Source organism: Dendrobates tinctorius, unplaced genomic scaffold, assembly GCF_039654945.1.
Source record: "Dendrobates tinctorius isolate UK_male_01 unplaced genomic scaffold, ASM3965494v1 ptg000062l, whole genome shotgun sequence".
NCBI lineage: Eukaryota > Metazoa > Chordata > Amphibia > Anura > Dendrobatidae > Dendrobates > Dendrobates tinctorius.
The window spans coordinates 15,833,825-15,849,525 of NW_027361730.1; the positions used below are offsets into that span (position 1 = coordinate 15,833,825).

General features: G+C 47.4%; 1 protein-coding gene across 3 annotated transcripts in view; it reads right to left on the minus strand.

The window, feature by feature from the left end:
• The window catches only part of GOLGB1 (golgin B1), a 60,511-nt gene extending 45,716 nt beyond the window's left edge, over nt 1-14,795 (minus strand). For all 3 annotated transcript variants that reach the window (XM_073579323.1, XM_073579324.1, XM_073579322.1), the window contains exons 1-5: nt 14,639-14,795; nt 11,880-11,983; nt 4,419-4,586; nt 2,525-2,638; nt 1,193-1,468 (exon numbers count right to left, since the gene is read on the minus strand). In XM_073579323.1, coding sequence (XP_073435424.1) covers nt 1,193-1,468; nt 2,525-2,638; nt 4,419-4,586; nt 11,880-11,966 — 645 coding nt within the window. In that variant the 5' untranslated portion in view covers nt 11,967-11,983; nt 14,639-14,795. The remainder of the gene's footprint in view (nt 1-1,192; nt 1,469-2,524; nt 2,639-4,418; nt 4,587-11,879; nt 11,984-14,638) is intronic.
• Between the last annotated feature and the right edge of the window lie 906 nt (nt 14,796-15,701).

Consider the following 15,701-nt stretch of genomic DNA (forward strand, 5'->3'; position numbering starts at 1 on the left):
AATCCGATTGAGCACATCTGGGACATCATGTCTCCCTCCATCCACCAATGCCTGACAGACCGTCCAGTAGTTGGTGGATGCTTTAGTCCAGGTCTGGGAGATCCCTCAGGAGACCATCCGCCGCCTCATCAGGAGCATGCTCAAGCGTTGTAGGGAACTCATACAGGCACGTGGAGGCCCCACACAATACTGACCATCATTTTGACTTGTTTTAAAGGACATTACATTCCACTTTAATTTTGTGTGGAACTCCAAATCCAGGCCTCCATTGGTTTATAAATTTGATTTACATTGATGATTTTTGTGTGATTTTGTAGTCAGCACATTCAACTTTGTACAGAACAAAGTATTCAATGAGAATATTTCATTCATTCAGATCTAGGATATGTTATTTGAGTGTTCCCTTTATTTTTTTGAGCAGTGTATATAAATTCTGTCCTTTATGCTATTGAATTGCACTATGCAATTGCACTATAATTGCTCGATGTAACTAGGTTGCACAAGCCATTCTCTACCTGAGCTCGTATTTAAACTTGTCTCTTGTACTGTCTTCATATGGAATTTTTGTTACTTGTCCCTATATAATTGTATCGATGATGATTTCTGTAATAAATTTATACCTTTTTAAATTATTATCTGGACCGTGTTGCTCTGGAGTGTCCTTTCTCAATGTTCTGTCTGGGGCCTTTCCACAGGGCTTTAGGTCTTTATGGCAGTTTTTCATTAATGGTTCCTTGTGTGGTCTGTATTTACCTGATAGGTTGGAGGAGCAGAAGATTTCACCTAGTGCAATAAATTTACTATAGCGCAGGGTTAAAACGCAGAACAATGTACTGACATTTAGTAGTTATGAGGTTAGACCACAAAATCTTTAGAATTCACTACCAAGTACAGTTTCAAGATAACCATAGTAACTCAAAACCATGTTTGCATGGAAAAAATCGTAATTGTTTTCAAAGCCCTTAAAGGAAATATGACAGCTGATACATGCTGCCCCATTGACAAGTCGGGCTGGCCGGTTCCGGAAAATTCTTCCCACCTGCTGTCCTGGAGTGACAGGTCACTCCCTATAAATGACTTGACAATCCAGGGCAGCGGGAGAGGAGAAGCCGTCTGGGACCCTCTGTCTAACTAGTCTAAACTTTCTATCATAAGTAATCGAAGTACATATATAGCAGAATATGAATCTTACTTCAAGCTCTTGAACACTTTCCTGGAGGGATTTTGTGAGCTCCAGCCCACTTTCCTGACTGTCCTGAAGCTGCTTTGTCAGACCAGCAATTGTTTCTTGACTTTCAGAAAGTTGTTTTGTGAGGGCACTGATGTTACTTTCACTCTCGTGTAACTGCCTTGTAAGCTCATTGAGGTCATCTTGGAGTTTTAAGTTGGCTTCTTCTTTATCCTGTATGCTATTTGAGGATTTATTTTGTCCACTACTCCTTTTCTCTTCACTTTCATCTTGGCTTCCCTGATTGCAAAATAGAAGCAAATAAAAAAAAAAAAATAAATAAAATGAAAACAGAACTACAAAACTCATGCAAAAAAAAACAATCAAAACCTTACCAGGTCAAATAAAGGACATCCTAACACAAATAGCTACCTACCAAAGGCATGAGAAAAAGGTCATCAAATGAGACATCTTGTAGCATGAAACAAACTTAAAGAGGACCTATTACTTCTAGGAAAATTTTAGGATGTAAAAGGAGATACTTTAAATTATTAAGAAAAGGAGCAGGGGGACAAAGCAACTGCAATCCTGTCTTGGCTTCTCCATTATAGTCTACGGACTATCAAATGGACAAAACAATGAAACACTGAAGATCCTGCGAGATCCAGGCACGAGGCTCCACGTTACCATTCCATTGCAGACACGGTATCTCAGAGAAGAGAATCTCACCCACTTACTCCCTACGGTGAAAGTAAAACCTGCCTCTCTGTACTACTAAGTGAAATCATCCAATTTGCTAATAACATTTAAAAAAAAAAAAGTTTTATCATTTCATCTACTGTCATTTTTTATAAATTATAAGTCTTCATTAAAAGTAAAATCACTTTCTGTGGAAATCGCTTCCTTTTATGTTAATAGAACGGCTTTTAGGACCAGCAGATGGGTTCCTATTGTAATTTGGCTAATCGGTCTAGAAAGCGAGTGATATTACCCCTCGAATTTATCGGAAGGGTGTGGACCTAATAGGCCTATGCATAGTGTTTAACTCCTTGTTGGGCCTGTCAGATGCTTATTTGCTTCATCCACGTTTTCTACAAACCATGTGCCCTATAAAACTGGTGTAGTCAAAGAAAAATCCCCAGCTTGGCAAAATCAATTGGATCTTACCAAACAAAAGAAAAAAAAAAAGGAATAAAAGATTTTTGAGTAAAAGTGATGGAAACTGAAGGAGAATTGTGGCGGAACCTTCTCTCCACAGATATGAGAATATGAGGGCGTACCCCCCCACAACTTCCTCAGACCTACTTTTGACAAGAATGTTAACAATGCAGAAATAAGTCCCGTGCGTGCAGCTACCTGGTCAATGGCCGTTTTCTTCAGTTCTTCAATCTGCTTGTTCAGAGTTGTCACTTTAGCTTTCGCCTGAAGTTTCAGTTTGGTGAATTTTGCATCGGAGGCTTCTCTCTCGGACTAGAACACATCGATAAATGGTAGAAAATCCCATTACATTTTTGGACAAAATGAATCAGACACTACTGGTTTGTACACTTAATTACTTCCATATGCCGCCATCTTCACATGAAGCCTATGGGTCCGTAAATGACTAACGGATATATGGGGTAACAGAGGGAAAACTATCAGCCTGCTTAGCGGTCTAGATGGTGTAGCATCTGGCATTCATTAGCTGGGAGGAGCCAGAGTCACCCCCGATCCCAGCTGTATGCAGGAGGTATATGTGCGTGCTCACAAGTACCATACACGCAGCACAGTCTGCAGCGCTCCTGGCCACATGGTGACTGTCAGGAGGTGTTAAAATTAATCTGTCAGGTCATTTTTGTGTAGTACACCAATAGCATCCCGAAATAGGGTTTGAGCAGCCCTTTATTCACCCCTTCTCACGCCCATAATCCTGTCAAACCCTCCCGGAAGGCGTCCCTGATTCAGTCAGACGATTGAGTCACTCGCCCAGGGATCGCACCGCAACGCTCGGACTGGCCATCTGCTCTCCTGACCTGAGCATGACAACATGTATTTCTATGCATTCTCAGGTCAGCAGAGCAGACGGCCAGTCCAAGCATTGCGGTGCGATCCTCGGGTGAGTGACTCAGCAGTCTGTCTGAACCAGTGATGCCGGTCGGGAGGGGTGGGCAGGTTTATGGGCTCGGTAAGAGCTGAATATTCATTTCATATTTACATATGCTTGACTTGCTGGTGCAGGACTATAAGTTTGTCCAGGGCGTACAGCAAAACATTGGGGCCTCGTACAGGAATAAAATTTACATATCCCGAAACGGCTCCCCAAACCCTATTTCAGGATATTATTAGTATACTACACAAAAAATTACCTGACAGATTTCCTTTAATATACAGAGTCATGTTAAAAAAATAAAAACTAGTAGTACACAACGATAAATATGGTGGCGTTAACAGAGTTGAAAACACAGCAAGGCACGGTCAGTTTGTCCCGCCAAATCTCAAGACAAGGGTCTATGTAGAAAACAATGTGCTCCAGGATATGCAAACAATGCAAGACGGATACGAGAGAAAGAGAAAGATATGGAAGGGGAAAAAGAACTGAACATAAGCCAACAATGCACTGATCTGCACCACTTTACACTAGGCAGCATAGACCCGGTTAAATTACAGGAGCTTATTATCCAGTAAGGTCATGTAATGTGCGTTTTATGCAATTACGCATGTAAACATATATGTCACTGCTTTTATAATAATACAATGGTCAGTTTTCACCTATAATATTACTACAGATTCCTTTCAGCCGTCACTAATCTCGGATGCTGTGGCAATTTACAGGGGGATTACAGGCTCAAGAGAAATTTCCCAGACATTCTTTGTGACTACAGATTGCCAAATTATGACAATAGGCACACTGTCAGGACTCCCCTCTAATTTCAGCAAGAGTGGACAATGAAGTGATGTGCAGACTTGCGTTCAAGTGGCAACTAGCTTCTCATCCGCTTCTCTCAATATTCTAATGTGTATCTTCAGCGACCGCCCACTCGTTCTAGAAATACAGGGGAATCCTAACAGTGTGCACACTGCATTCTTCACACTGCATTCTTCACACAGTCTGACACAGAAACCCCTTCAACACAAAGCAGGATTTAGACAAGAGTTTAGTCAGCCACTCTGCGATCTATAGGAATTATAGGTGGCCTTATCTCTACAAACAGGAGAAGAAAAAGATGACCTTTGTTGTGAAGAGACAGCAGTCACTCTCGCAGGTCTGTACCTTGATCTGACTTTCCTTCTTCTGAAGCTCTACATCTTTGTGCTGTATCTCCACATCCTTTTGCTGGATCAAATCTTTTAGCTGCACCACCAACTGTTCGTAATGAGCCAATCTTTCAATCTGGTCCTCTGACATGCCCTCCGCTGGTCCAGATTCTGGTCCAGGGTCCTGAACACAGAAGAACACACTTACAGTGAAAAAAACCATGACCCTACCAGTATAGGTGACAAGCAACAGTTCTGAAAATAAGGTACAACGCTCAGATATCTACGTCATTCCTTTAAGAATACATGACATATGGGGGCACACATGACATATGAGGCCTACATGGAATTTCAGAGCCCATTTATTGGGACCAGTGCAGGTCTTAGACCCCCATCATTCCACAAGTTATCACGCGTTTTAGACATCATTTCTGCCTCACTAGCAAGTTGGCGTAGTCAATTAAAAAAAATGACCGCACTTGTAACAACTTGCATGAAAACTAAGTCAAAATTCTGGCACAAGATATTGGTGTAAACTAAACCAGCCAATGGGTTGTGTAAAATACTACAAGCGTCTAAAGGCCCCGTCTCGAGATCGTTAGCGAGATCGCTGAAGCGTCACCGATTTTGTGACGCAACAGCGATCTCGCTATGTGAGACACGTAGCGGTGACCAGGCCCCCGCTGCGATGTCGCTGATCGTGCTCGAATGTCCTGGGCCATTTTTTGATCGCTGGTGTCCCGCTGGCCAGCATGCATCGCTGTGTTTGACACCGACGAGCGACCTCGATAGCGACTCAGAAATCATGGATGCAGGTGGGAGTCGTCAGAATCGCTGCTGTGTGACAAGGTCCCAACGGCTGCCGAGGTCGTTATACGGATCGCTGGATCTTTGCTGTGTCGTTGGGTAAATCTGCCTGTTTGGCAGCTTACTAGCGACGCACCAGCGATCCTTACCAGGTCGTATCGTTGTCGGGATCGCTGGTGCATCGCTTAGTTTAACGGTACCCTAAAAGTGCATCAGATTTTTTCATCCAGCATGAGCCATTGTGAATTTTACACCATCTAAGTTAGATAGGCTCAGTAGAGGGGCAATTACACCGCACAATAATTGTGAACAATAGCTGCTAAAAACCCTTGTTTCACAATATCTTAAGGTACTGTTACATTTAGTGATGCACCAGCGATCCCGACAACGATACGGACCCGGTCAGGATCGCTGGTGCATTGTTAAATGGTCGATAGTGAGCTGCCACACAGGCAGATCTCACCTGCGATGCAGCAGTGGTCGGCGGTCGTTACTTACCTGTCACACGCAGCTCTGATGACGTCTTCCGCCCGCGTCCATGCGTCACTCGTTGGCGCCAGCAGGAAGCCGGCAATGAGAAATGACCCAGGACGATCTCACGCGATCAGCGATATCCAGCAGGGGGCCGGGTCGCAGGTACGTGTCACTTGTAGCGAGATCTGCTTGTTCATCAGGTGAAATGATATTTTGTTTAACACAAAAGATCATTGTTCTTGGCAGCACATCGTCCTGTGTAAACAGGGCTCACAGGGTCAAGAACAATGGCAGTCTACACGCACTGAGAGATCTAGTATAGATTGCTTAGTGCGCATCGTATGCCTTTGTCTGCCTGTGTAAAGTTTAAAGGGGTTGTCCGGGCTTTTCACATAATCTCAGTACATGCGGGACTGAGATTATGTGAAAAGCCAAGACAACCCCTTTAATCTATAGATCTTGGTATAACAAGAAGTTCCACAATTGGATATTTAAAAGAAAAAAAAAAATGATATTACAGAAGGGGGAACACAGCTGATTCTTTCTGTGAGGTAAAATATTTCCCTGTTGGTTTTTAAACAGTGTTTTTGAGAAAATTCCTCATGGGCAATGGCTTTCAGCATACACACTGCCTACAGTTAAAGTAATTGTCCCATGAACAAAGTACATTTTAATTAGCAGATCTTGAAAGGAATAAAAAAAATCCACAACTGGATGTGGAACTTCTTTCTGTGAGGTAAAACATTTTGCTGCCGGTTTACAAACAGACAAATTATTTTACTTCACAGAAATAATCAGCTGTGATCCCCTGCTGTCCTGCCTGTATACTTTCTTCTGGTATGATCAGACACGGCCATTACACAGTAGACACCAGGGGCACATTTATAAGATTATCTCAGCACAGGAACATTATTTTAGTGGAACTTATTTTTATTCCAAAACATATTAAATTAAAATGTACTTTATGTGAGGGAGAACCTCTTTAACCCTCTAGATCTAAAATACAGAGGGATGTGAATACTTGCAGGTATCCACTTTCTTATTACATCTCCTTATCTACTGCCAGGTTACCAAGTAAACCATGCTGCCATTGTGCTGTGGAACAGGAATAAGCAATCAGATCAGCGATCTATTCTGCAGGGATAATGCTTCTTATTGTTTTAGACTCCAGGTACAGGGGAATACGGGGAAGCAACAAAGAATTGCTTCACTTTTTGTAAATATGTTACAATTTAATAGAAAAAAATTGCAATTAGGTCAGAAACAAATGTAGGATTAAGATGAAATAAGCCAGTTAATACAAGGCATGGCCATTTGCCAGAATATGTACAGCACCTAATTTTCTAGGTCACAATATGTCACTGTCAACCACTAACCAACAAATGTAAAAGTGAGCTTTGGAAATTAAACTAGTATATACGGCATTGGCTGCAGATAAGCGAAGAGACTGTACACTCACTGCTAATGGATTGGAGGACTGGATGCCAGCTGTTACTTATGATCACTGAAATCATCTGTAAGGGCAGTTTAAAGGCCCCATACACATTGGCATATGGCTAACCCCGGCCAAAAATCAAAGGGTTTGGACAGCTTTAATTTTTATGGGGGACTTAAAGGGGTTATCGGGCCTTAGGCTACAAGTCTATAGTCACTGTATGTAAATGTAGACTGGCGAATCCTCACATCACGCACTCTTCATGCTGTGGGAACTCTCCGGTGTTTGCGTAGGAGTGGGGCAGTCATGTGACCGCAAGATTAGCATTTGCATACTTATGGCCACATTAGACTAGACTGTGTCCAGCCTCACTCAATACACTTGTATTGAGTGAAGCTGTGCCCGTCTAGTCGACAGGTGACCGTATGTATGCAAATCACATAATTGCAGTCATGTACCTGTTGCTCTGGGCGGAAGAGAATCTTCTTGCTGCACGCACTGCAGACTTGTGGCCCAAGGCTGGACAACCCCTTTAAGAACGTTGAAGTGTACATGCCATGATCAATACACTTACAAATGATGCTATTTTGTCTTCATGTACAGAACAACTGTGAAGGCCTTCCCTAAAAATCTCTGTAGTGTCTGCTTCAGGCTAAGGGTACCGTTACACCTAGCGATGCACTAGCGATCCCGACAACGATATGACGCGGTCAGGATCGCTGGTGCATCGCTAGGTGGTCGCTAGTGAGCTGCCACACAGGCAGATCTCACCAGCGACATCGCTGGGTCGGGGATCGCTACTTACCTGTCACACTAGGCGATCCTGCGTCCTCCCGCCCGGCTGCACGCCTCGCTCGTCGGCGCCACAGGAAGCCCAGCAGGAAGTGGCCGACGAGAAATGATCCAGCAGCTTCTCGCGCGATCAGCGATAACCAGCGGGGGAGCCGGTCGGAGGTAAGTATCACATGTAGCGATATCGCTAGCAATATCGCTGCAACGTCACAAAATCGGTGACTTTACAGAGATATTGCTAGCGATATCGCAGTGTGTAACGGGGGCTTAAATCTTCCTCCTAATTTCTTAGTAAGAAAGTGGTATTATTATCTGCCATTCTACAAGGCTGTTAGATAACATTACATTTCCCACCCTTCCCTCTCACACTGAACAGTAAGAGAGAAATGTGTGACTATGACTCAATCTATGCCAATGCTGCTGTAATAACATGACTTTAGTAGCCTCTGCTTTAGAGAAGCACAGACAGCTTGTACTGCATGCTCTGCAGCATAATCGCATGTTTTATGTGCCAATAATACATTTTCTTGATGTTATTCAGCAAGGGAAAAAAAAAATCACTTTGAAAATGGCGCCCACCGTGCCTGCGCTACTGCTATCGGTGTCTAGCTGTGATCTGATAGCTGCTACTGCGCATGCTGGAGAAGAAAAAAAATTACTTCTCCAAGATGGCGCCGCCCACGCAGTAGCAGCTCACGGCTATCTCCGGTGGGTGCCATTTTCAAGTTGATTTTTTTTTTTCCTGCCGAATAACATGAAGAAAATGTATTATTGGCACACTAAGCATACGGTTATGCTGCAGAGCATATCATTAACACAAAACTGAAAATAAATATTAAAGAACAACCATAAGATGGATTTCATCACCCAGGTATCATTTTAATCAGTATAACCAGGGCTGTGGAGTTGGAGTCGTGGAGTCGGTGCTCATTTTGGTGGAGTCGGTATAAAATGGACTGACTCAGACTCCTAAAATATATAATAAATTGGGTACAGTAGTTCAATGCAGAATGTGCTGAATATTTTTTCATAGGAATTTGGGAAAGTTATGAAATGTCCTATAAATGGCTGTTCTATTCCTGATCTAAGGCTACATTCACACAAGAACAGGTTCTTGTTATTGTAACGGACAATGCTTCAAACATGATAAGTACAATTACACTGATGAATGAGAGTAATGAACAACAGCTAGAGGAACATTTAGGATTCAGTGTGTTTGAGATGGAAGGCCACAGTGCTGTTCATATAACTGAGGAACAAACAGATGTCACAACAGAAGAACAGCAAAATTATACTTTAGAAATAGATGATCTTGTTGAAGCTGCTTCAAAACACTTTCATATTCATCACATGCACTGTGTTGTGCACACGCTGCAGCTGGCAGAGATAGTCTGCAAGAGGGACATGCTGGAAATCTGATTGGAAAAGTGAGGAAATTGGTTATTGCCGCCAGAACCCCTAAAATTGATACCATCTTGAAGAGACGTGCTGGAAAAGGGGCAATTGTCAATCAAACCACTCGGTGGGGCAGCACTTATTTAATGATTGAGCGATTGCTTGAACTAAAACCGTTTCTTATAGATATGGCGAGCTCTCAGGTAACCCTAAATGAAGGTCAATGGACACAGGTGGCTGAATTGAAGGAATTGCTTAATCACCCATTTACAGTGACTAAAAAATTACAAGCTGAGGATTTAACTCCTGGCATTTTCATAAGGGAGTGGAAGAACTTGCTATTTTGCCTGTCCCAAAGAGGAGGTTTAATCGCAGATAGCATATCTGCTTCAATGAAACGGAGAGAGAGACACAGCTATTGGAAAATAAAATTTTTCTGGCAGCTGTTTATGTGGACTCAAGTCATCGTATACTTCTTGATGATCAACAGCTTACTAAAGGAAAAAAGCTCTGACTGAGGTAGCAGTTAGGATGAGTGGCCTACAGGAGGACTGCCAGGCGCAAGAGGACTTGGGTCCTGACAGTGCTACTGCTGCCATATCTTCATCCTCATCAGATGAGGCGTTTGACTTTGACAAGTATTTGGATGATATGGAGCAGGCAAAGCATTGCTGCAAGGAAAAAGATTTCACTCCGTCTCCTATAGCAAGCAGATTGACCATATTTCAGCAAAATGTTTCACTTGCTCTCAAAGAAATAGAAAAATTCAACCGTTCATCAAAACTGACTGTGCATGAGGCAATTCCTTTATACTTGGAAATTTTTAGAGATGATGCCCATGTGGTTACGGCTTTGCCTCCAACCCAAGTTACTGTAGAGAGGTTGTTCTCTAGCCTTAAAATTATTAGGTCAGATTTGAGGTCATCTATGAAGGAGGATCTGATGGAGGCAATTCTAGCTCTTAGAACAAATTCATAGACTGCACCAATGTTATTTAGTATGTTTTTGTTGAAAACTGTTTTTTTGCTGCCACTTAGGCTGGTTTCACACTAGCGCATTTTCAGCGCGCGCACGGCCGGGGGTAGCTCCGCCCCCGATCCGGCTCTCTGCCCGGCGTGCCCGCCCCTTCCTTGTAGCGCCGCCTCCTAGCGGACAGCGGCGCCTGCGATCGGCGCACCCTATCTTTAGCATAGGGTGCGCCGATCGTGCGCAGGCCGTGCGCTAGTTGCGCTTTGACCTGCGCTGCGCACTTTTGACAGTGCGCCGTGCGCGCCAAAATCCGAAAAGTTTGATTTTGGCGCGCACGGCGCACCGTCAAAAGTGCGCAGCGCAGGTCAAAGCGCAACTAGCGCACGGCCTGCGCACGATCGGCGCACCCTATGCTAAAGATAGGGTGCGCCGATCGCAGGCGCCGCTGTCCGCTAGGAGGCGGCGCTACAAGGAAGGGGCGGGCACGCCGGGCAGAGAGCCGGATCGGGGGCGGAGCTACCCCCGGCCGTGCGCGCGCTGAAAATGCGCTAGTGTGAAACCGGCCTTACATAGTTTATTACATAGTGTTATATATACATATACACACACTGCATATATTATATATATATATAAAAAAAAATCTATATTACATAGTGTATTACATATTTACAATTTATTAGTTGTGTTCTAAAGTTGTATTCCAATAAATATATATTGTTTTAAATATCTTGATTATTGTATCATAAAAATGATTAAATGTCTGATGTCCACATTGTACTACAATAAATTTTTCACTTAAATATAAGCAATATATGTGGGAGTCGGAGTCGCAGGTTTGGCTTACTGACTCCACAGCCCTGAGTATAACAGCGCCAACCTGACAGTGTCTGTAGGTTATTGTGCACAATCCTGCTGACAGGTTCCCTTTAAGGAGTATTACCATCTCCAATATCCTATTCCAATATGTAGTAGGTGAAATAATAATAATATCATCAAATCCCTCCAATTAGAAATGTAGTATAGTTCTTCTGATCTCTATGTCTCTTTCCTCATGTGCAGGCATTGCAGAATGTTAGGCATCCAGCGTTACGATCCCTAGCTACTAACTAACGGTCACTTATATCAGTGGTCATAACCATGGATACTTCAGGTCCTGCACATGAGGAAGGAGACATAGCAAATAGGAATAACTATACTACTTTTCTGATTGGAGGAATTTGCTACTATTATTATACCTACTACATATTGGGAAAGGATCTTGGAGATGGGAATACCGCTTTAACGTCATTCAGGTTATTTTCTGCATCTCACTCAGCGGGGGGCAGACGCTTCATTTCAGTTTACCCACTGAGGCGCACCCCCCAATTAGTGGATCACAGGAGGTCCTCCTTACATTTCCAGAGCAGCCAGGCCAGTTAGCATCAGGAGTAATTCTGATTGTCAGATGCCATCATATATTAATATATGGCCATTTATGCTTCAGAGGGGAGCGTCCGCATGATGGGGTATACAAATAAGAGTAGAACACAGGAAGACTAACAATATCTGCGACTCATCTTATTAACACTTAGGGCTCCCATCTTGTCCATTCTCGTTATAACTTACAGGGTGTCTTGTGCTGTCAGATCCTTCGCCATCACCAGAAAGCTCATGAAGGACGGTGTTGGCAATACCAGAAAGACGGCTGAACATCCCGAGCTGAATCTAGCCTGCAATACAACAAAGGTGGTCCCGTTAGTCATTGAGAGATTACGTCTCCACCTAAATCAAAGAAACTTTCTGTAGAGAATTTTTTTTATACTAATTTGACATCTTGAATATGTGGTCATCAACGAGCCGAGTCATAATCCAGAAATGCGTGCAATTATTGTGCACGCCGTCATAAGACGGAAACGTGAACAATCCCTACAGAACAGGGAGGGTTTCTCAGCGGACATGACGGGCTGTGGGCGGCCTACTAACTGTATGGCAAACATTCTGTAGTTCTTTGCCCCAAAACAGCAGGAATCTGGAGAATAAAGGAGGCAACAATATGTTCTAAGCTTCTTGCAGAAACAAGGTGGCAACCTGCACAAACCTGATGGCAGTGCCACGTTCAGTGGGTTCTAGAGCATTGTGGATTATACAGGTACTCTGTAAAAATGATAACATTAAGCTTGTCAATGGGAAAGGTGTTATTGATGAGTAACAGTCCTGTTGGGCTCTGCAGCATCACAGGAGCACAGAGAACAGTGTCAGAGGCGCGCAGAGAACGGCGACAGGTGCGCAAGGGGACGGCGACAACGGTGCGCAGATAACGGCGACAAAGGTGCGCAGACAGGTGCGCAAGGGGACGGCAACACAGGTGAGCAGACACAGGCATGCAAGGGGATGGCGACAGGTGCGTAGTCACAGGTACACAGAGAACGGCGTCACAAGCGCGCAAGGGGACGGCGAAACAGGCGCACAGAGAACGGCGACAAAGGTGCGCAAGAGGATGGCATCACAGGTGCACAGACACAGGTGCGCAAGGGGATGGCGACACAGGCGCACAAGGGGACGACGACACAGGTGCTCATACACAGACGTGCAAGGGGACGATGACAAGGCATGCAGAGAACGGCGACAAAGGCGCGCAAGGGGACGGTAACAGATGTGTAGTCACAGGTACACAGACAACGGCATCACAAGCGTGCAAGGGGACGGCGACACAGGCGCGCAGTCACAGGTGCGAGGGGACGGCGACACAGGCGCGTGATGGGACGGCCACACAGGCGGTGTGCGAGGGGACGGCCACACAGGCGGTGCGCAAGGAGGCGGTGACACAGGCGCGCAGTCACAGGTGCAAGGGGACGGCGACACAGGCGGTGCGCGAGGGGGCGGCGACACAGGCGGTGCGCGAGGGGGCGGCGACACAGGCGGTGCGCGAGGGGGCGGCGACACAGGCGGTGCGCGAGGGGGCGGCGACACAGGCGGTGCGCGAGGGGGCGGCGACACAGGCGGTGCGCGAGGGGGCGGCGACACAGGCGGTGCGCGAGGGGGCGGCGACACAGGTGCGCATACACAGACGCACAAGGGGACAATGACACAGGCATGCAGAGAACGGCGACAAAGGCGCGCAAGGGGACGGTAACAGATGTGTAGTCACAGGTACACAGACAACGGCATCACAAGCGTGCAAGGGGACGGTGACACAGGCGCGCAGTCACAGGTGCGAGGGGACGGTGACACAGGCGCGTGATGGGATGGCCACACAGGCGGTGCGCGAGGGGACGGCGACACAGGCGGTGCGCGAGGGGACGGCGACACAGGCGGTGCGCGAGGGGACGGCGACACAGGCGGTGCGCGAGGGGACGGCGACACAGGCGGTGCGCGAGGGGACGGCGACACAGGCGGTGCGCGAGGGGACGGCGACACAGGCGGTGCGCGAGGGGACGGCGACACAGGCGGTGCGCGAGGGGACGGCGACACAGGCGGTGCGCGAGGGGACGGCGACACAGGCGGTGCGCGAGGGGGCGGTGACACAGGCGGTGCGCGAGGGGGCGGTGACACAGGCGGCGCGCAAGGGGGCGGTGACACAGGCGGCGCGCAAGGGGACGGCGACACAGGTGCGCATACACAGACGCACAAGGGGACAATGACACAGGCATGCAGAGAACGGCGACAAAGGCGCACAAGGGGACGGTAACAGATGTGTAGTCACAGGTACACAGACAACAGCATCACAAGCGTGCAAGGGGACGGCGACACAGGCGCGTGATGGGACGGCCACACAGGCGGTGCGCGCAAGGGGGCGGCGACACAGGCGGCGCGCAAGGGGACGGCGACACAGGCGGCGCGCAAGGGGGCAGCTTCAGATCAAAGTTGGAAAGAGCAGACCTGGTAAGGGCTGCACTCCTTGCCTAGGAGTCTAGTCATTGTTGATTGACTGCAGTGGTGTCTGGCATCCCAGGCAACGAGCAATAAACCATAAAATTAAAAATCACTAGGTTCTAGAGACTCTGGGGGATTTTCGATAAGCGCTAAAATGCTACGTTACTTGTTTGTAGCAAACTCTGGGCAATTTTACCCATTTACAATGAGGAGGCGACCCCCTCTATGCCACAAACACCAGGAGCGCGTGGGGCAGGAGAGAGGGGACAGTGAGTGCAGAATGACCTCAGGGACACATCATACAGGTCACAGTACAGCAGGGAACAGGGTGAGGGTGGCACCAATAATACTGCAAGCACCGCGGGAAACACTCGTGGGCAAATGGGGTAGGACCAGCCTGGTCCCCACCAGTGTCACTGTGCCAGGCTGCGGAAGTGCCATGTAATGAGGGGGCAGTGGAGTGGCGGGGGCCACCATGAGGTACATGCACGCTCACACACGCTGCTCTTTACCTCTCCCCGTGTGCCCCTCTTTTTTCTCCGGGGGGCTCACGTACGGCTTCGATCACACTGATTTCTTCCCGTATCCCTTGCTTGCGGCTCCGCCTCTGGCCACATCAGCAGCACAGAACTTCCGGATGAAAACAGAACTCCACCTCCTTCTAAGTAGTTATCCAATCAGCGCGAAGGAGCTCGTCTTTCCCCGCCCAGTGGGTGTGTCATACTTTAGAACTTGACCAATTACATCTATTGGATAGTCTCCCCGCCCCACTGCCAATATGAGGAGCAATCAGAAGACAGGGATCGCTAGTAAAAACAATGACGTCACGACCAAAGAACTTACAGAAGGGGGCGTGTTTGTAGGTGTACCCGCTCTCCGACCAATCACAGGCAGTGATTCTGGAGCTGGCCGTGTGGAGGTAGAGTCCCGCCCACACCTGGGTACTGCGCGCCGCGCGGGTATAGGAAGCTGCGCACAGACTTGTACGCTGGTTTCACATTAGCGCATTTTATGCGCACGCACGGCCGGGGGTAGCTCCGCCCCCGATCCGGCTCTCTGCCCGGCGTGCCCGCCCCTTGCCTGTAGCGCCGCCTCCTAGCGGACGGCGGCGCCTGCGATCGGCGCACCCTATCTTTAGCATAGGGTGCGCCGATCGTGCGCAGGTCGTGCGCTAGTTGCGCTTTGACCTGCGCTGCGCACTTATGACGGTGCGCCGTGCGCGCCAAAATCCGAAAAGTTCGATTTTGGCGCGCACGGCGCACCGTCAAAAGTGCGCAGCGCAGGTCAAAGCGCAACTAGCGTACGGCCTGCGCACGATCGGCGCACCCTATGCTAAAGATAGGGTGCGCCGATCGCAGGTGCCGCTGTGCGCTAGGAGGCGGCGCTACAAGGAAGGGGCGGGCACGCCGGGCAGAGAGCCGGCTCGGGGGCGGAGCTACCCCCGGCCGTGCGCGCGTTGAAAATGCGCTAGTGTGAAACCGGCCTAATGACGGTGCGCCGTGCGCGCCAAAATCCGAAAAGTTCGATTTTGGCGCGCACGGCGCACCGTCAAAAGTGCGCAGCGCAGGTCAAAGC